The sequence below is a fragment of the Bombus pyrosoma genome, linkage group LG10 (assembly GCF_014825855.1).
Source record: "Bombus pyrosoma isolate SC7728 linkage group LG10, ASM1482585v1, whole genome shotgun sequence".
Lineage (NCBI taxonomy): Eukaryota > Metazoa > Arthropoda > Insecta > Hymenoptera > Apidae > Bombus > Bombus pyrosoma.
This window is the reverse complement of record NC_057779.1, coordinates 8,469,692-8,491,402: the sequence shown is the minus strand read 5'-3', so window position 1 is coordinate 8,491,402 and position 21,711 is coordinate 8,469,692. Positions and strand designations below refer to the sequence as shown.

Sequence of the window (21,711 nt, the reverse complement as noted above, 5' to 3'; positions counted from 1 at the left end):
AAGAAGCCGCGCTACGGTTATTACACGCGTCACGCGGCACACTACGGTCACGCACCCTCGTTTCTCGAGGTCCCTCCACAGGGAAACAGCGTTATCGTCGCTCTTTATCTTGTCAACCGCAGGGGCAGTCCTATTACGCCACTTACGGGGCACCGACTCGCGCGCACCTTCTTTTAGAAAGAGGACGGAACTAACTCAAACAACCTCGACCGGAACCTGCACGCGAACCAAGATGTTACCGACAAGAACGACACCACCTGTGATCAAACGCGCTGATAAACCGGCAAACCTCAATCGCGGACCACTTCGATCGTTTCGGTTTTACGCACGGTTCGCCCTCACCGCTGGTAATTAACAATCAATCGGCTATTCAAATTACTGAAATATGAATACATTTGTTAAATCTCCTTTCGATCGCCGATCCCGCATCCGCGTGGAAAACTCTAGTTAGCTGGTAGAAAGTAAATAAACGCGCCAACTCCCTTTCCAACAGCTCGTACGTATACCATTAAGAGGATCGTTATTACCTTATCGGGCGCCAAATAACGAGCGATGGTATTAAACAATTACAGTTGACATTTTTTACATTAGAGGCGTAATGAGTCGAGATAAATTGCACGTTTTAACAATGCGGTTAAGTTTACTTAATGTTACCAGCTTCGTATAAGGCTTCCAGTTGATGAGAATATTACGTTTACGACAAAAACAACACCTGTTATCGATGTAATTTAGTAATATTAGTCTCTGCTTATTTAGTACACCCATCGTCTTCCTTTTAACGTAATGCGACTCGATCAAATCCAACATCGAGCGTCTATATGTGTACATACATACGTCGGAGATGAAAGAACATCGGGGCCTTTCCTTTGGAATTTTTGGCGAAATCCCCGATACCTCAATCTAGACCTTTTATTATAGTTGTACTTGGATAATAAAACTTGGAAGTAGTTGTTTACGATTTAGTCAGATTACGTTTGCCCGAGATTTAGGACGGTAGGCTTGGGCTCGAAGTGACACATCTGGTCGCTGAACGTAGATGGACGTTTTTGCCTAAAAGAGGTATGACATAGCTCTGCTTAAAAATATAGTCGATCCAAGGGATACAGAGAGGTGGTACGTAGTAAAGTACACGAGTTCACTTCCACTTGCACTTTTGACAATCCTGTTTTGACCGTGTATTCGTTATCGAATCTAAGATTATCGTCACTAGCATCTCGAGTATCTAATCGTCACGGTTAATTGTCAAATTCTGTAACGGTCGAATTTGTTGTTATATTCATTTGGTGACTAGGTACTCGTTGTTATTATAACACGCGTCTTTAGCGAGAGCTTGTTGTTGTTGTGTGGTGAGACTTTATTCCGTGACAATCGTATTTGTGCCATTGTGGCTATCGTCTGTCGCGTATAACGGAAGAATGGCTAATCCAAATGCAGGTTCGTTAAACGCCCCTAACCCCGATGCTAACGCGACGCATATATATATCATATACATATATATCTAACAATATTATGAGTTTTTAATTCGAGCATCGTTTCCCGGAGGTCTCGTATACTGCGGAGATTGCCGGCAACGAGAAACAATTCGGTCGCACAGATGTCCGAAAAAATACAGAGAAAGAAGCAGTAAGAAGTTGGAAATGACGGTATAAGGAAGAGCTGTGGCAAACGATCTCGGGGTTGACTCGAACCAGACGGGAGGAAATTTCTCGAGCAGAGAAAAGAAGATGGTCGATCCATATAGAAGAACGTACAAGTGGACGATATAGGTTAGCCGATATATACCCGGCTTGATATAGCGTGCCAAAAGCGCTCCGTCTTGAGGAGGCGGAACGAAGAGAAGAACCGCCACCGTTATCAGCTCGGGCCACGATTGGCCGAGCTCAGACGGAGCTTTCGGAGCGGCCAATAGCGTCCTGGTCTCCGGTTTTCAAGGATTCTCCCCCGAAATCCTGGGTGTGGGCGAACCTAGAACATCGTACGGGTACACGTAGCCTTTTCCTCGGCAATACGCACACACGTCAAGACCGCTGCCCACTGGTCAGCAGTCAGCTCTCTCGGTACTTTACCAGAAAACCCCCATTTTCCTTCGTTCCGCTTCTTTTTCTCGTTACCATCATCCCCCGGCGCTGCCGCCTCTTTTCCCATCCCCTTACCGCTCTACTCGACTACTCGATTCTTTCGCCCGAACCGTCTTTCTTCTTTCTTGCCGTTGTCTCCCCAGGAACCTGATTCCTACAATAGTCCGCCTTTTTACTCGCTTTTCCCAAGTTCCCGATCTTTCGTCTACGTGTTTGCCACAGCCTTTCTACGTGTATGTCTGGCTCACGTACACGCCCGTCACTATGGAAGAACCGGTACATCAGGGGTGCCGTGTTACCAATGATCCGTTATATCGCCGGGTTAGAAACTCGCAGCATCGAATTTTATGGCGGTTCCTTTGGTTATAATATTCACCGACGTGGATCGTCCAAGAAACACGCCGATACGAACATCGACGTATCTCGTTAAATACCCTTCTGTTCGATAATTCCACGCGAAAGCGTACGTATTGCGTAAGATTTTAGCGAGGATTATGCTAAGAAGCTGAGACTGCGACTTCCACTTGGAATCCCTTTTGCTTCGCTCGTCGTAACTATGCCGCTACTTCACGAGAGAATTATGAAGAAGCTGCGAGTGACACGGTGATGCCAGCGACGATATAGGAACGCCTCGAAGATCCCTAGTCCCCGTCAACCAGAGCTACTCGATGTTTTTTCCCTCCCCAGGCTACGTTGTCGTTGCTCACTTCGACCGGTATACGAAAATTTTATTACGCAGGAATAAAAACGCGAATGTCGTAGGCCATGTGTCTCGAGTAAAATCGAGTAAAACGAGTTAAAATTACGTACGTGCTCGTCGAAAGCTTTTGCTTTGATGCAAGATAAATAGTAATCGAGCTCCTTGAGTCGTTTTAAATTCAATATCTATCCTCGAAGAATAATATCTATACAACGCGTTGAAAAATATGTTTCAGGTAAAGATAACGCTGCTTAACCGTTTATCAACGACACTGAAATTGTCTTGGAAAAGAGCATCGTGAATTGCCTTATCGATATCGTTTATATCACTTCGGTGACTTTTCTCTAGGAAAAAGAGTACGTTCCGGTGCAAAATATGGCATCGCAAGCAACGATCTTCGCGAAGCAGGTGAATGATAGACAAGAGTCGTAAATAATCGATAAATAAAGGCGACTGATGGCGAAAAAGAAGGAGGGTCAGGCTATTGATAACATTATCATAAAAGCGGCGTTAAATGGTCGCTCGCGAGGTTACGCCGATGCGGTGGTGGCAAAACGGCTCTATAAATGCGTTTACTTTGAGCCATAAAAGCGGCGTGCTTCGGTTGCCACCGTTAACGTACACTCGCACACGTTCACCGGCGTGTACGTAGAGCGGAAAACGAGCGTGTGCGAGCGCGCATCTATGGAAGGAACGAGACGTCGAAGCACCAGCGCTTTACGGTAAAAGCCCTCTTTGAGGGATCCGTTTATTGGTTGCTAAACATCGATATATTGCTTTCGGGGTTGCGCAAAGAGGCGCACCGCTGTCCTCCGCATATCCACCCATTCGACCATACGCTCCACTCTTTCCCTCTTGCCCCCTGCGTACACACACTAGCGCGTGCACACCACCCGCATATAATACATACTTACAGGTGTATAGCGTTTTCTGAGCTTTTGAAAGCACTGTCGTATCGCGAGTCTCCGTGACGCGAATAAATATTTTCGAAACCGATCGGCTCGCCGACAACCACGTTCAGCGATTTTTCTTGCAATCGACGAAATCGTGATTAAACAGGATCGTTCGAAGAGAAAGCAGGACCAAGGTTTGCCAAAATGCTGACCGCCATGCAAACCATATACAACAATAAGAAAAACGATAGTCGAAATAAATCCAAGGAGATATTGGCGATCCAAAAGTTATTTTATCCCCGGTTCGAGCGATATAAGTATGTACTCGATGGTATTCGGATCTCGTCTACGATGACAACGATACACATCGAACGAATTCTCATAGACACACCCGTGCTAACGTATCCGATAGCCGAGCAACACGGCGGATGATCGATTCGACGGGATAAAAAGTGGAATCACAAAGGATCAACGAGCATCTCACCTCAAAGACGTGTCCTTTCGCTTAAGACGATCCCTGTCAACCGACTTACATTCACCCTCCTCGTTGGCGAATATTTTATCTGGCTTCTATCATCTTTGAAACGTCCATCGAATGCACGACGACGTAGGAATATATCGTAACGAGGTAAAGAAGCAAGAATAACGAACGCTTCGATCGTTTCAGAAGTTGTATTAAAAACGTAACGATCTCGAATGCGTTTCCCGTATCCTGTATCAAGCGCGAGAACCGAGAATATCCTGAAATTTTTATTGAGAAAGTCGTTACGCTAACGATCACGGAATTTCCATGAAATTGCTTATTAAATCGCAAACTTTTTCATGATGATTTAACGTTGCCGAGGCCATTTGTCTCTGTGGATTGTATCGCCTCCCCCGCTCTTAATAAAGCAACCCCGTTAGGCTTTACGGTTAGTCGGAAATTTTCCCTACGATTTTCATCCATCTCCAGAAATACATCTTCTATTTCGTTCAATTTTCTCTGCCTCCTGATAGATTCGGCAAATTTATAAGTTTGTTTTCGTTGAACGTCCATAAATATTCGGCTTGGAATTTCGCAGCAACGTTGCCACCACAGTTTCGCACGCGTAATTGTAAAGCTATTTACGGATGGTATCATCGAAACGAATATTTTACAAGAGAAAGTTTACTGGAAAATCGCACGATCGATCCTGAATGAAAATGGCAAAGCGTGCGCCCTGGTCGACAAACGTACAGCCGTCGCACGGAAAGACAAGCCACCTACCGTAATAGTAATAGCCAAAATATTCGGCGATTTATTCGTCGTATGCGTGCATGTGAACAGGATTTCGTGGCATGTCGACTGGCAACATGTGCTTCGACAAACGCAATCTGCCACTGACATTTCCAATTGAACTCGTCAAGGACTATTCTGACGGCGAAACTGAACAAATTAATTTTCCGATACAACAACTAATTTTGTTCTGCGAATCTTGAAAAAGAAAGAAGAAAAAAAAGAAAAAGAAAACAGCAACGTTGTTTATCTTACGATACACGGACGTGTTTAAATCAGTGGTATTAGAGCACGAGGCAAGGAGCACAGGCCGCAAAAAGTGGAAAAGGGTTCTTATAGTCGTAGCTTTCCAGCTTCGACTAAGCCGATATGCATTCATTATAATAAGAAATGGAAGGCGGCGAGTGAAAAGTTTGAACGCGCCCTGGCTTATCAACTTCCTCTGAATTTTCTATTATTTAAGAGAACTCTCGTTCCATCTTGCACGCTCGCTCCCTCCAACTTGTCTCTCTTCGTTCTAGCCGCCTCCCTTCGTTTCGGCCATTCGTGGCACTTCCTTGCAAACAGGCCGCGAAGGTACCGAGCAACTTAACTTAACTTTCTTCTTTCGATGCGGTGCAAAAGCTAAGATGCGCGGCATTTGAAGTTCCCCGAATAGCCATTAGCATATTTATTTGTCATTCAACGCAGCCTTAAACGCGTTTCACCCGTAAAACTGGCAACTTTCTTTCGGCTTGTACCATCGAGGATAGTGAACAATAAAGTACACCTGGCTGCTTGATATAGTTTACCCTCAAAAGTATATTAAGATGGGAAAAAGAAAGGGAAAATAATCGCAGAATCAAAGGATCAAACGTAAACCAAGGGCTGCGAAACTTAACGCAAAAGTTACTACACGGAAAATGCGTACACATTTGCATATACCATTTTTAAAGTAAACCATTATTTCGTGACCGTGTTATTTTAGCGCGTGCCGCGAGCTAACGACATAATCACGCAATAAAGAAATGTTGTTACTTTTAGTTGCACCGGATACAAACAATAATTACGTCGTATGGTATTAATGGTCCATAATACAGACAGTGTAAGTGACGCGTAAAAGTATTTCACATGTGGCCCATGAACAAAAATACGACCAATCGGGTTCGCGAACGATTCGTGCCGAGAAAATCTTATCGGGTTAGACGTCGTTTTAAAGTATCGAAAAGATAAATAATAACAATGTTACGAATAGAACAAAACCTTTAGGGGAAGGTTCATTTTTGAAACTAATGAAAAATGCACGGAAAGATAATGGACGGCAGTGTTTGGAGTCCTTGATGTAAATTACAAATTAAATAATACTTAAAAAGATGATTCAATCAAAACGAATTTCCTTAATCGAGGCTCTATGCCTTAGGTCCTTTTAGTTTCATAAGCTACAAATACTATACTGTTATTATACTTATGCTATATATATTCAATCAAAAACTGGCGCCATTCGGAACTATAGCCATCGTACGGACACCTACGCAAACTAGACTGCCTGACTGCAGACTTTTCAAAACTAAAGCAGTCGGTAAACGATACTCTTCAATTTCTGTATTATTATTAACAAAGTATAGACGTCATCCAATTAATCAACTACAATCGCTGACTAAGTACCTACATACATAGGCATGACATTGTACCAGTGATCCTAGACAATTCAACTCAATCGTCCAAAGCGATAAAAATGGAGCTGGCATCTTGCGGGATGTCGCGTCGCATGTTCTGTAATACCGACCATTCGAAGGATTTTTCGTCAGGTCACAGACGAGTATGGTCAAATACAGGATAGACTTTCTCGTCGATGCTTTGTGTGCCATATCCTGAAATACCGATCGTGTAAAAAATTAGAGATTTTGCCGCTGACTACCATACAGATATAAAGATAGAATGCGCGAGCAAAGTGAAAAAAACGGCCCTGTGCCTTTGCTTATTAGACATATTATTGTATGTAAATATAACACCAATCAACGAGCGACGTCAATGTGTATGCTTGATTAGACAGGGACAGACAGAAGGGACCTCCGTGCAATATCCTTTTTCTATTCCCACTGTAACGTGTGATTCGCATAAAATTTAGTAAAATTCTGCCAAATATAGATATTAATTCGTAACAAATAAGGCTCAAACGCTGCTTCGTGACTTTTACCTCTTTTCTTTTAAACGTATCTCCAGTTCATGTTTCATTGGTACGTTTTAATCCATAATCCAAGTTCCATTGATTCATTCTTGAATCTTTGATGTAATACTCAAAATTTGAAGTACCATTTACGTAATAACTGTGTTAATAGATCTACGACAGAGTTATTTATTGTATTAGCATATATAATAGAAAAAATGTACAGTTGACATAAAAAACGAATAAATTATAAAAATAAACCACAGTCCTTTGATTTCAATTTGGATTCGAAATTAACTATTTCGGTTTGAATATTTGGATTTGAAAGCTATCAAAAATGATGAAAAAAGAATTGATTAAAATCATGATTTCTTTATCAAACTATTCAATAATCCATTTGCACTACCTTTTTGTAGGATGAATTTAACTTTTGTTCTTCGCATTAAAGATTGACGCCAATTCTATCATTTTCGTTCTTTTTCATTTCAATGACTGTACATGTACAGTTCCAATTATTCTCAACCATGGCCTTGCTTGTAGAACTTCTATTTCATTATATAATTTTTGCACAAATTGCCGAATGTCGAATTTATGTCGAGTTACGCTCGTACAACGTTTTCTATGCAAAATTCTCGAAAATAAACAATGCTCGCGAATGAACGTTAATCTGTGCACAGCAAGTACAAACATTTATAGAGTCATTTTGTGATTAATTGTTCGAAAATACTGTGGACGAAAAAATGATAACTCTGATAACGAACGCTCACTGTTAATATTCTAAAATAATGAAATTAAATCTTCACGATATATATGTCAACTAAATTGTTACTCTATAAAATGTTATTAACTTGGTTATCATTATTTTGCATACAGTAGAAAATTTGTATATCATATATTTCAAACTTATTTACATATCATCTCTCAATTTTCTTGAAATGTATATGCCCATATGAAATGACGAAATAAAGTCATATATAAACCATGACAGTTTTAAGTAATACAGCAATAAATTACAAATGTTCATCAGTATCGAACAGATGTACTGTTCAACGGTATTTCCGTTAACAAACGCTCAAAGGGATTCTGAAAAAAAATAGATCCAATAGCCAGAAAGGCGATCCACTCGATAGAATCCCGAACAAACCGTGAGTGGAACATTTTTCTACTTCGCAACTCTAAATCTATTAAATCTATTAAAATCAATTAAATCTATAATCACAGAATAGAAATTTCTCGAAATAAATCGCGAGGAGTGCGTTATCACAGATTATTTCCAATACTATTTAGTTTGTTATTGACAAAAAGAAAAGAAAAAAAAAAAGACAGAAAAACATGGAAAATTCGCGAAAGCAGACACCGCGGTGGGGTTTACCCAACCAGTGAAAACAAATGCGTGAAATTATTCACGCAACGCTAACAAATACTAATCTGTACGTGCACTCATATTTCAATATACGCAACGCTAACAACGAGATGTCAAAGTGCAGCCACGTTCGAAGCTGCTGGTGCTTGACCACTTCTGTGCAACTGTGTTTGCTGCATCAGGTGATCCAGGAACAGGAATAGATCTCCACAATCTCAATGGGTAAAGTTTGGGCATTTCATAGACGCAACACTACATATAAGAACGCGATCGTTCATCAACGCAAGGCGAAATTCTTAAAACGAATTCTTAAAACGAATTTTAATGTAAGTTACTATTTGTATTTCTAAATGCAAAAACAAAACTATTTCAATTACGCGTTATAGTTACAAAATTAATTCAAAGTCAACGTCGTTGCCATTCAACTTTAAATAAAACAAAACGCAACGAATTAAAATTCTACTTTATTCGCAACACTAAAACAAGCTTTATCTACTTTTTATCGCAACGGTAATCCAAGGCAAAGCAACTCTAATTGGCAACGCGAAATTTGAACTCGCAACGCTAACTCAAACACACCGCGATTTACCCAACATGACGAGAGACCGACATGTATGTCGGCTAACGGACAAATTACAACCGATACTATTGTACTATAAATACTAAAGGCGAGCACAGTGACAAAGTAGTAACGAATGACTTTCCATGCTCTGGGTGATCCAGAGGATGGAAAGCCATTAGTAGTTGCCCTCTTGAATGGCAGTTTGCCGGGCCTCTTCAGCTCATAGCCTCTTTTTTCTTCGATGCCCACTGAAACTTACATTCTAGGCTCGAGACTTTCTAAATCGTAAACCAAAAAAATAACTTACAAAGGTGAAATAAAAATATAAATCGCGAAAGCTGATTCAAATGCGCATGGACCGACCAACGGTCACAGCAGTGATCGTTGCCCATTCGCATGTGCGTGCTCGAGCGGTACATAAACGTGCGTACCGAGACCCACTCGTGACCACGACCGCGCAATTCAAAAAACCGATAGGCAAAACCATAAACGAGTGGCATTCCCCGCTAGTTCTAGTTTTACTGACGATTTTTCAAATTAGATTCCCTGAAACAGGTTGGTCACGCGAAAACGCGCCTACCCGACCAGAGACTGTGCCAACCTGCCCGGCCCTACCTACTTATTATACGCAACAGACACGCCAGAAAGTATGCTACCTATCCTACCTAGCCCTATATTTAAAAATGGCAAAACAGGCACACCAACACACTCACTCCACGATTCTCTCGCATACCACCCGGGCGCAAGGACCTACACTAGAGAGGACGTCCCGGGACGCCTCCGACACCCGAGTTCAGCATGCTACTTGCACACTCTAATTTACGTACCATTTCCCTGAAATCGACTGACGAGGGCTAGCGACCATTGCGTACAACACATATAACACATAAAACTAATCCTCAATTTTAATTACAAATATTCGTAATTCAAAAAGCGTATCTATTTTTCAGAAAAATTACAGATGGTACGAAATTTAGTACCATTTATTATAATTTAACAATAAAATTACTAATACCGATATCTACGATTTCGCCGTATTTCATAGCAAATCTGTTCTCACTGATTGTGCTTGAAATGATTTATATTTTTTACTACTTAAATTTACAACAAATGAAATAAGCACTAAAACGACGCAATTCCACAGCCTACCCATACACACAATGTGGAAAGTACGTCGTGCACGATACACTAACGCATCGTCAGTCGCTTGGAAATTGTTATGAAATCAATAGTCATCGTACTCATTGCCTTTTCCTCACTCAAGTAGCACCTGGGCACGTGAGTGAGGTCCTGGTAATAAACACGGAAATGGTTAAACCTGAAAATCCTAACTAAAAAAAAAGAATTAACGCATCTATCTTGCATTTAACGGGCTAATCTTTCTTCATTTTCTATTCTCGAATTTTATCTCAATTACTATCACTGTATGATCTACATTATTAATTTAATAAATTACCAAAGCACAAATAAGATGAACGCGATATGATAATTCAATCAAATAACTAACTCTGTGAATTATTGAAATTCCATTACAAAAAAGACAAATTGACAATGAATAAGAAATTGATTTAATAATTGACTCAAAGTTAAATATTAATGCAAATAACGTCAGGAAATTCCTTCGTCAAAGCACATTTTCGAAAACATGAAAGCAATGTTCAAAACTTTTTGCTTTGATTCCAAAATTTGCCTGTCGCGAAGTTTCTTCTTGCATACAAAATTCAATGCATTTCTGTACGGCAGGTTTGAATTTTAATATCTTTATATGTATATTTTAAATTATTCAAAATACTCAAATTCAAGAATGAGAGGCAGATAATTAAATCCTTCGAAATAGTGCCATCAAAGAAAAGAAGGTGAGATAAAAAATGACTTACTATTATTATTATTATCATAACATCGTTTGTATCAGATGGCATCGTTATTTATTAATATTATTAGTATAAAATTTATTAGTATCATGTAATTAACAAAAAAAAAAGCGATATGCAAGAAAACCTATCCTGAACTAATAAATAATACATAGGAAAAGGAAACGTTACTACTCACGGGTATGATAAATACCCGCGATCACTGTGCTCGCAAAAAATTCTACGTAGTACAACCAGTCACCCGTGTCGATTCGGACCTTTCGTCCTACGACATGATTGAATAACTGGAGGAACAAAAATGCATACGACTCACGATAAGATGCCAGGAACGTAGTCATTCACGCTGTAGTAAGTCCAGGGACAGTAATCGTGAAGACTGTCATCAAGGAGGAATCATGCAATCCCATGGAAGAAAACTGTAACGAGACATGGAATATTATAATTCGCTCTTAAGAATAATATTGATTATTTGGAAAATTTGATCTAGAGGAAGATTAATCTCTATTGATCTCTATTGAGACTTTAATGACAATATTCAATTCAAAAATGACAAATTTAAATACAACGAATAGGATTAAATGAAGTATAAATTAGAAAATTACTTACATTCTTGGCTTTTGAAGGCCCAATAGGTCGTTTTCAGGAAACAGGAGCAAGAGGAAGGAGTGATAAACCTTTAACAAGATATAAATCATTATTATATATGAATAATATATATGTGTGATTAATTTGTTTTGGAAGCTATATGATGATTAACCAAACAATTTGAGATAATTAAATATAAATAACGAAATTCTATGAAAGTTTTGAACTAATAATAATAAAAAAGTTAAATTGCTATTTACTATAACAATTGAAACTCTAATATTAAAGTTTAAGATCGGACTTTATTTTTTAATTAATAATAATTAAGGCAAAATACAAGGAATAAAATTAATTGCATTATGATATGCAAAGAGTCTTACATGCTTAGTTTTAAAGCATCACTGCATCCTTCACAAAGCAAAGGAAGAACTTGAAGTTGTGCAAAACCTGAAATAAACCGTGTGAAATATTATAATTTGTCCTTAAAAATATACCGTTCATTGTAGTGAAAAATAAAGCTCTAGTCAAACTTGAAATTTTAATAATAATAAAAATTAGAATTTTATTAAAATGTCATTATTATAAAAAGTGAAACAAAAATAAAAATCTTTAATCTAAAAATGATTAAAATCTAATAATTTCTGAAGCATACTAAACATTTGTATTATGTATCAATATTAAAACTTTAAGATTTTATTCCAATAGAAATTAATAATAGATCGATTAAAGTACGTATAATAAAATAGATTAGAATACAATATACAAAAATACTTCCATTTTTCAGTTCCGGGAAAGGCTATATTCTCTTGTGAAATATACGATTCTACTACCGAAAGCGAATGTTTAAAAAAAAAAAAAAAAGAAGAAACTACTAACGCGTCCGTTTAAGTAACAATCGACGAACACACTGACTCTAATTTCGCGTACAATGGTTGAATTTATAATTATTGAGAAATATTGTGCTCCAGAAAATATACAAAGTTTTATTACGCAGCAAACATTGACTCTACCAACCGCATTGCGCGCGGTCACAAACATTCTCTGAAAAAAAGTTGTATTAGCAGGAAGGTGAGCTAGGAGAGTGTTTGTTCACGAAATACTGTTGTTTTCCAAGACGTACATACTATATACTGATTGTTATTCGTTTTTCACCAACAGACAGATATTATATATAGATATTATGAAAATGAAATATATATTAAAATATTTCAAACACTGTTTATATATTATAAGATATTTTCTAATACATTTCCAAATATTTAATAATATTCTAAAATATAAAACCAATTTTTCAGGAAGAATACAATTGTTAATGTTCCTTATAAAACATTTATTTATGGATGAATGTCATTATAGATCAATTGTAAGCTGTATAACAATTATGTAGCAAATACTGATCACCATTGACCCAATAAAAAGAGAAAATGAACATATACGTACGTTTATTTGTTTATTATAATAATTCAATCATTACCAAATCTGCAGGAGTAATCGACGAATTGATTATTAATCATCTGTGCTGTCTATGCTGTGAAGTGAATCTTATTCTTTCAATGACATGACCAGCCAATAATCTGTACAAAAGGAAACCAAATTTCAAATAAATGTATGATAAAACCAATAATATACGATAATCAAACTAATTATAGTAAAATAAAGCAATAATAGAGCCGCAATTCTGACTCAAAGGCCGATAATATGAGTTATCAACGATTTTAACCATTAAATATGCAGTCAACGACAAAAAGATTTCAAAAAATTACTTAGTTTTACCAAAAATGATGATTAATAAATGATTAGATAAAGACGTACTGTTTAAATGAAGCAGATAAAAGTGTTGAGATGATGATAAAATCAAAATGAAAGTGTTGACAATGACGAGATATCGCGCGAGTTTTCGCTCCACAAATTTTAACAGTTGAATGCCACCCCGCGCCACGCATCTTCTTCAAATTACCAGTGCTGAGGGCTTCACAATATTCTACGCCAATAAGAATGCTCGATTAAACTTTACAATATTTTCCACCAATAGGAACGCTCGATTTGACTTTACAATATTCTGCGCCAATAGGAACGTTCGTTAATCAATAATTAGTCAGTAATTAAATAGTTGTAACGTGATCATAATTAAATTGATGAGTAGAAAACATATTTAAAATAATGTTCATTAACAATTAAATTATGTTCGTAATGGAAAATGTTCTGTACCTCACTGATGATAATATGTACATATGCATTTGTACTCATTTTTATACAAATTGAATGAATAAATAACTGATTATATAAAATGGTCATTTTGAATAGAAAATGCTCTCTATGAATATAATAGAACTATGCTCTCAATTTTTATTAATTTTGTCACGTTCTAACTGAATAAATGATTTTATCTCCAAAGTTGTTAATAACAAATTCAGGCAAGAATCTTTAGTAACTGAATATGTAAATTTGAATCTGAATTCAAATTTGAAACGTAACAAAGGGGAATCTTTTTACTTCCAGCTTTGCTTTTAATTTGAAGATCTAAGAATATTAATCTTCTTTCGTACTACTAGGATAAAGTTAACTGTTCTGAACGAGCAAAAATTACACTAAATAATTTTCTCACTTACCAAACATTTATTTAACATTGCATATGCTTGAAGAAAATAAATTACATCTTGAGATATGTTCAACTTATATTTTGTGCAAAAAAAATGGTTAGAAAATTAAAACACATTTCAATACAATTTTACAATACATGACATATATAGTTCTAGACTTTATAGAAACAGAACAAACTGAAATAAAGTGAAATTTATAAAATAATGCAAATTTCCAAGGTAACTAGATGTCTTGATTTCTCACGTTGACCAATATAAAAAGGGAGGGAACAAGAAAGCGGGAAAGTCTGTTTCGGTAGATATTCCTGCAAAACACTAGTTATGATAGTGACAAGTGGCGACACCAATCTTGTGAACAAAAGAAATAATAGTGAAGCAACGTGCTTGAGCCATTTTAGCCATATAACTGCCGAAATATGATCATTCATATTGTGTAATTTGTTAATAGTTTATCATTCGCCTTCCTCATTTTATTGTTGCATAGAAATAATACAAATACTGTGTTTTTGTAATTAAATACACCTTTTATATAATTTCCATACAAATAGAAAACAAACTTACTAATATCAGCGTCGATCCTTTTTGCTGCCGATACAAATCATTGAAGCCTCATGTTTCTCTGCTGGTATTATTTTTAATGTTTTATACGCTATATGGATTTAAGGATGGATATTCGAAATGAGGTATGATATTTATTAATAAAGATTTTGATTACTTAAAACATAGAATTAATGTTATTCTCAATGATTTTTTTATTGTTATGGGATTTGAGGTTAGGCTTATGGTTAGAAGATAAAATTGAAACGATTATTGATCACAAAACTGTAACTAAAGAAATATATCATTTAAATAATAGAATGTTGCGATATCGTGTAATTGTAGAAAAGGTATATCTATTATTATACAATATTATATTACTGTTATATTAGTTTAAAATAATTATCATTTCTTTGTACATATATACATGTATTTTTGTAATATTTTGTAAATTAATTTTGTATATTAATAATTGTTTAATTAACAAAGAGAACAAAATAATTGTGTGTGAACTAATTTTAGTAACTGATTATTGATTGACCTAAAATTATTTCTGAATATTATACATAATTCATTTTTGTGTAATATAAATAAATTATATGATATGCAATGCTTCACCATAAACAATATTACGTAGATTATTTTAATACATTTTATTTCAATATTATTTCTTGTGATATTAAGATATTAAAATTTAATTAATATCTTATTTTGTTTCAGCTTGATTTCCAATTCTTAGATTTACATGATTTAAATGACAGTGATAAGAATCATTTAATAGGTATTTTAAAATCCAATGTCGCTAATGATACCTTGAAATTGCCATGGGACACAGTTGAATCTGGTAATGATGTCAATGCTTCTATAACAGAAATTCCACAAGTTCATAATCAATGGTATCATAATGGTAATTCTTTTATTTACTTATTTATTCAGATTGTGTATATCTTATATTTATTTGTGTACTATATTGAACTTCGTCATTCATTTAGCAATGCCACCACAACCCTCGTATGCACAACAAATAATGTGTAGTGATTGGCAGGGACCAATTTATCCTGTTCCAACAGATGCTCATATACAGCCATTTATGCCTGCTATGACTTATTCTCATCCTGGATATAATCTTGGAAATGAAATTCATGATGTTAGTTGTAGCAGGGAAACTAATAGAAGGAACAATCGAGGAAGAGGAATAAGAAGAGATAATTTCAATCGTGGAATAAATCCTACGAATGAAATGCAATCAGGATATATGGGAGAGCAGGGCCAATTCCATCCACCATTGTCTTTTGTTGTTATGTACCCAGATCAAACACAACAGCAACAATTCTCTGGTCATGTCCACTATCCTCCACTAGCTATATATCAGCCAAATATTCATACACATACAAATACACATCCTCATACACAACCTGCTTATGGATATCCTCCATATCATCATCCTTCAGGAAATATAAGATGTGTTCGACAAGCACCACCTATACTTTCTCAACCTACTCAAGAATGTACTAAAGTACAAGCTACAAAGTCTCATGAGAAACGAGTACAGAATCTCTACACACCAGTTAAGCAACCTTTTCATCAAGTAACTGAGGAGGATAATTCTTCACAGACCAATATAGTCACTACAGTTATAACTGTAAATAACAGTAAGGTAGAACAATGTACCGATAATGTAGATGAAAATACTGCCAATAGGAAAAATTCAAACACAAATGGGAAAGTACCACCTGTTAATGTTAAAATAGAGCATAACATTGTATCTACGGTAAATGAAAAATGCAATGGAGCTGAAAAAAATGATGTACCATGCGTGAATATTAATAGCAGTATTGAAGTGAAACAGAATGGAGAAACTGATAAAGAATATAAGAATGAAACTGTTTCTAGTATTAAAACTACTGTTGTTAAAACATTATCAAAACCAATTTGTAAAAATGAAAATGAAGCACATAAGGAAGATATTTCTAGGAAAAATGGGCAAGATGAAATTATTATTAAAACCCCAAGCAACTCTTCTAATGCAGCAAATACTCCAATAATTGTACCTGCTACACCATCCCCAGCTTCATCTAGCATATCTTGGGCTAGTATTTTAAAAAAAGGAAGTGCAGAAGCACAACAGAATCTGTCAAATTACAAACCAACAGCTCGCATTAATCCTCTGCCAATCACAGAGAATAATATAACATCACAAGTTTCATCACAATTAACGGAGAAAGATCAACCTAGCAGTACAATACTATTTACAAATGAAAATATTTCATCTAATATACGAAATGAAAGTAAAAATTCTCAAGCAGAATCATTACAGAATCATTATAATGATCCTATTGCCTTTCGTATGGGTGGTAAATATTGCTTAAATTTATTTGTTTTAAATATTTTCTGATTTAAATATATCTAATATATTTTTAATTTCTTTTTCCAGAATTCTTATTAAGTTATCAGATGGATAAGCAAACTGTGAGTTTATTACCTAGAGGATTGACAAACCGTAGTAATTATTGTTATATTAATAGTATATTACAAGCTTTGCTTGCTTGTCCACCTTTTTACAATCTTTTAATGGCACTACCACATTCTAAAAATTCCAATAAAATGTCTTCCACTCCACTTATTGATAATATGTAAGTGAAAATAAAATTTATTAGGATATCCAATGTAAATTTAATATTTCTATACATTAAATTTAGCGCATATTATGTCATTTCGATAATGTTCCCTAAAATGTTTAATTATTTTTTATGCAGGATCAAATTTGTACATGAATTTACACCTTTATCAGATGGTGCTCGACTGGCCAGGAAAGATCGAGCAAATAAACGAGGGGAAGATTCAATAGTAGATATACAAAGTGGAGTGGCCTTTGAACCATTTTATGTATATACAATGTTAAAAAATACGTCAGCTGCGGGCGTATTTTCTGTGGAAGGACGGCAAGAAGACGCAGAAGAATTTCTCTCGTGCCTTCTGAATGGTATCAATGATGAAATGCTTGAAGTATGATCTTAATTAACATTCGTCTTAACGTGAATTTTGATAGTATAATATGAATAATATTATTTCTTTATTCCAGCTTATAAAATTAGTAAATAATGATCAAAACGTAACAAATAATATTGAAAATAATATAAGTTATAACAATGGAGAAGAAGAATGGAAGGTAAAATACAACATACTTCAGCTAAATAATTTAGTAATTAATTATCGAAGAAAGGTATTAATACCAAGATTTGGATTGTAGGTTATGGGTCCAAAGAATAAAGGATCTATTACACGGTGTACCGAATTTGGAAGAACACCATTATCCGATATATTTCGTGGGCAATTGAGATCTAGAGTATCACGAGCAGGAGAGCAGCCGACAGATAATGTCCAACCCTTTTTTACGTTACAACTTGATATTGAAGTACTAATACTCATAAAGAAATCCAATATAATATTGCAATACAATAATATATTAATACAACGTTTTACTTTTAGAAAGCAGAATCCGTGAAAGGTGCTCTCGAAATTCTTGTTGGGAAAGATCAATTGGAAGGAATGACATGTAGCAAAACGAAACAACAAATAGAAGCTTGGAAGCAAGTTACTTTAGAAGAATTACCTGTTATTCTTATATTACATCTAAAATGGTTTGACTACAAACTCGATGGTTGCTCAAAAATTGTGAAAAGTGTGGAATTTCCAATTGATTTAAAGTTGGATAGCAGTTAGTAGACAATTTATTAATTCTTGTCATTAAATTTATAAAATTCAAATCAATTAAATTATCAAATTCATTTGTTACAGAATTCCTCTCGCCAAATGCTATAAAAAAACTAAATCCTAAGCAAAAACATTATAAACTGTTTGCTGTTACTTACCATGATGGAAAAGAGGCGACGAAAGGTCATTATGTTACAGATGCTTTTCACGTAGGATATGGTGGATGGGTCAGGTATGATGATAGTTCACTAAAAGGTGTTTCTGAAAGTAATGTATTAAAACCTACTCCTCCAAGAGTTCCATATTTATTATATTATCGACGATGTGACACTATTGGGAATAATCAGTCAAATAGTGGTAAAGCACGTTAAAGCAAAAAGCATTAATTATGAATAGAAATAGATCTATATTCTGAGCCTAAAGAGGCAACTTGAAAGAATAGATTTTACAGGTTTGTGGTTCTTGTTGATATTTGTATCTAAGTACAGAGAATGTTTACTAACCAATATCATAAAAAAATAGAGAAGTATTTCTTTTCAATATGCTGTACTTCCATGAAACATTTGTACTAAGAATGTTGTTACAAGTTTTATGCATAGTTTTCTTGGTACGTGAAATAAATAATAGTTGAAGTTGAAGTTAAAGAAGAGTTTTGATTTTGGCATTCATAGTTCTATTGAAGTTAATAAGCGCTTACACATTACATTTTATCAAAATATTAAATGTCACAATCTCTTGTACATATCTTTCATACTCTGATTATGGATATACAATGTATAAGAAAAGGATATACATAATAATCTTGTAGAAAAGAAAGCAAAAATAGAGAAAGGTTTTTCTACTTTAATGACAAAATTTCTATGAAATGCAAATTTTATATATGTCTGAAGAAAGATACATCTTATGCCTTAAGTTATTTTTGTATATAACCTTCCTGCGCCCTTATAATATTCCAACCTGCCAATTATTTTTAGCATATATTAGTTTGATAGCTATTCTATAATTAAAAAAAAAGATAATTGAATAACTATTCAAAATACATATGTATTTCGTGATAATACATCTTTATGCCATATTATTAAAATAAATTATTGGGAAAAAGTAAAAAATATAGATTTTGAACAAAAGAAATAATTGGTAAGATGGAATACTAACGTTATCAGTGAAGAAGATTGTATAAACATGAAATTTGTGTACAAAACTACCTTGTATGTGTCAAACTTGTGTCTTTAATTACAGTTCTTTTTAAAAAAAAAACAAAAAATAAAAAAAGCAAAAAAAAAAGAAATAAAAATATATTCATGTATTGCCATTTTATACATGTTAATACATGTAACAGAATACATTTTCTATTTTTTGTAATAAGTTTAGTGAATGAATTAATTTGACTACAAATTTGGATCCACAAATTTGGTTGTATTCATATCGTTATTATAAAAATACCTTAACAATTTCAAGATACTTATTACCGAAATATGTTAAAAGTATAAAAATTACTGTATACTTAATTGATTTTATATGGGTAATGTGTCAAATGTTTTGTTTTGCTTTGGGCTAGTGTGTGTACGGTTTTAACTCTCCTGTTCCACATCATTCTTCTCAAATCTTTTTTAATTCTTTCTAGTTTATAAATATATTGATATTCATATATAAATATAATCTGTTGATAAAGCAACAAAATTCCCATTGCAAAACATCTTATTTATATTCTATTTCTCACATAATGTAGATAAGAAATACTTTTAGTAAAATAATACTTCCTACGAAGATGTAAAAATATATATATATATTTATATATATATATTAAAATGTATATTTAAGATTTATAAAAATTAATAAAAATATGTATATATGTTATCAAAACTTTATTATCATTTACTAAAAGATATTTTTTATTTCAAATATTGACACTTGATTTCACATATTATAATTACTTTTTTTTTATCATAGCACTGTGACATTTAAAATTCGTGAAAAATTTACAACCATATAATATATTTTAATAAATAAAGAGTACAAAAGATTGTTTAATACTTATTAATTAATAAACTTACTATCAATTACTTATTTCTAATAGTTTTCAGTTACATAATATTTCAGTTATATATAATATTCGGTTGTATGTAATAACAGATCTTTTCATTCTAGTTATATAATAACAAATATTTATTCTAATTATTTATATTCTATCTTTATTCTAATTATAAATAAGACCCTTAATATTTAACAGTTTTGTTGCATCTCATAATATATCATGTAGCTTTAAATCCTACAGAATATGCAATAGCCACGAACAATATCATACAGATATAAAAAATATATTGAGGAAATGATATATGCTAAAAATGTGGGAGACAAACTTTACCAGCAAATAATTCTGAAATTACTGTAATCCACAAAGCTAAAACAAAAAGTATATAAGAAATGCCAACTTGATGTGAATTTGGTAACTGATATGGTTGTCCACCAATTTCATCGATGTGAAAACCCATTGGAAATATAACAGCTGCTAAGCAAAACAGCACCACTAAAATATAATCTTATATTTTTTATGTAAAAAATTCATTTTTAAAAGGTAATTAACATTATTAATTGCACTTACTAGCTGTAAATCCTACCCATCTTGCATAGGAAATAACATTACGATCCCAATGAGAAGTAGCTAATAATATTATAGTGGCTGTTATTAAAATGCAACCAACAAAAATACAAATAAGAGCCATAAACCATTCTGGTTCCAAATTTGAACTGTAACAAACTTGAGGTCTATTATATAAAGTCATACATGACCACATTAGTCCTAGTCTTGTATCTCCTAAAAGATTTTAGTTTGTGAAAAGAACTTATACTTAAATACATATATATATTACATTATATAAATAATAAAATTTATTACATTATACCATTAAAACCATGTAATTATTAAGAAATAAATAAAAGAAAAATATAATTTCTAATTACTTACCACCAACATCAGTAATAATCCAATCAGGCATAGCCAGACTGACAATTGCAAATATATCGGCAGCAAGAAACAATGTCCCCGAAATAATTGTTAACTTATCCATCTTATATTAATAATAATTAAATAATTTTACTTTAAGTTACTAAAAATAGTTAGTATCATTGATGTCAAAACGTTATTTTCTAATAATTGGGACAAAAGTAATTTTATTTCGAGGTTGTTTGTTTTACTGTGCTATTGATATCACTTCGTTCGGAAGTACACAGTTTTCTAACCTAAACACTCGTGACATGTAATATGCACTTAATAATACATATACATATGTACCTATGTGTATGTATGTATATATATAAGTACATATCTTATATTATTAAAATAACATAAGAGAGGTACACAAAAAATACAAACAGTGAATTAATGTATATTTATCAAATAACAAAAT

General features: G+C 34.2%; 2 protein-coding genes across 5 annotated transcripts; one reads left to right on the top strand and one right to left on the bottom strand.

Annotated features, from left to right (window-relative positions):
- The first annotated feature begins 14,412 nt into the window (after positions 1 to 14,412).
- LOC122572046 (ubiquitin carboxyl-terminal hydrolase 10-A) lies at positions 14,413 to 19,979 on the top strand. Of its 2 annotated transcripts, none has more exons than XM_043736565.1 (9): positions 14,413 to 14,736; positions 15,311 to 15,497; positions 15,583 to 16,944; positions 17,025 to 17,223; positions 17,347 to 17,596; positions 17,673 to 17,759; positions 17,841 to 18,005; positions 18,080 to 18,308; positions 18,389 to 19,979. In XM_043736565.1, the coding sequence occupies exons 1-9, from the start codon at positions 14,707 to 14,709 to the stop codon at positions 18,673 to 18,675; spliced, it is 2,796 nt and encodes a 931-aa protein (XP_043592500.1). In that variant the 5' UTR covers positions 14,413 to 14,706; the 3' UTR covers positions 18,676 to 19,979. The 2 variants fall into 2 exon arrangements, with proteins under 2 accessions (XP_043592500.1, XP_043592501.1); XM_043736566.1 differs by lacking the exon at positions 14,413 to 14,736 and adding an exon at positions 14,896 to 14,940.
- A 300-nt stretch (positions 19,980 to 20,279) lies between these two features.
- Positions 20,280 to 21,578, bottom strand: LOC122571985 (uncharacterized protein C16orf52 homolog A). 3 transcript variants are annotated; one of them, XM_043736411.1, is made up of 3 exons: positions 21,270 to 21,578; positions 20,907 to 21,119; positions 20,280 to 20,843 (listed from the first exon to the last, which is right to left on the bottom strand). In XM_043736411.1, the coding sequence occupies exons 1-3, from the start codon at positions 21,370 to 21,372 to the stop codon at positions 20,644 to 20,646; spliced, it is 516 nt and encodes a 171-aa protein (XP_043592346.1). In that variant the 5' UTR covers positions 21,373 to 21,578; the 3' UTR covers positions 20,280 to 20,643. The 3 variants fall into 3 exon arrangements, with proteins under 3 accessions (XP_043592346.1, XP_043592348.1, XP_043592347.1); XM_043736413.1 differs by having other exon boundaries at positions 20,280 to 20,810; positions 21,270 to 21,577; XM_043736412.1 differs by having other exon boundaries at positions 20,280 to 20,831; positions 21,270 to 21,567.
- Between the last annotated feature and the right edge of the window lie 133 nt (positions 21,579 to 21,711).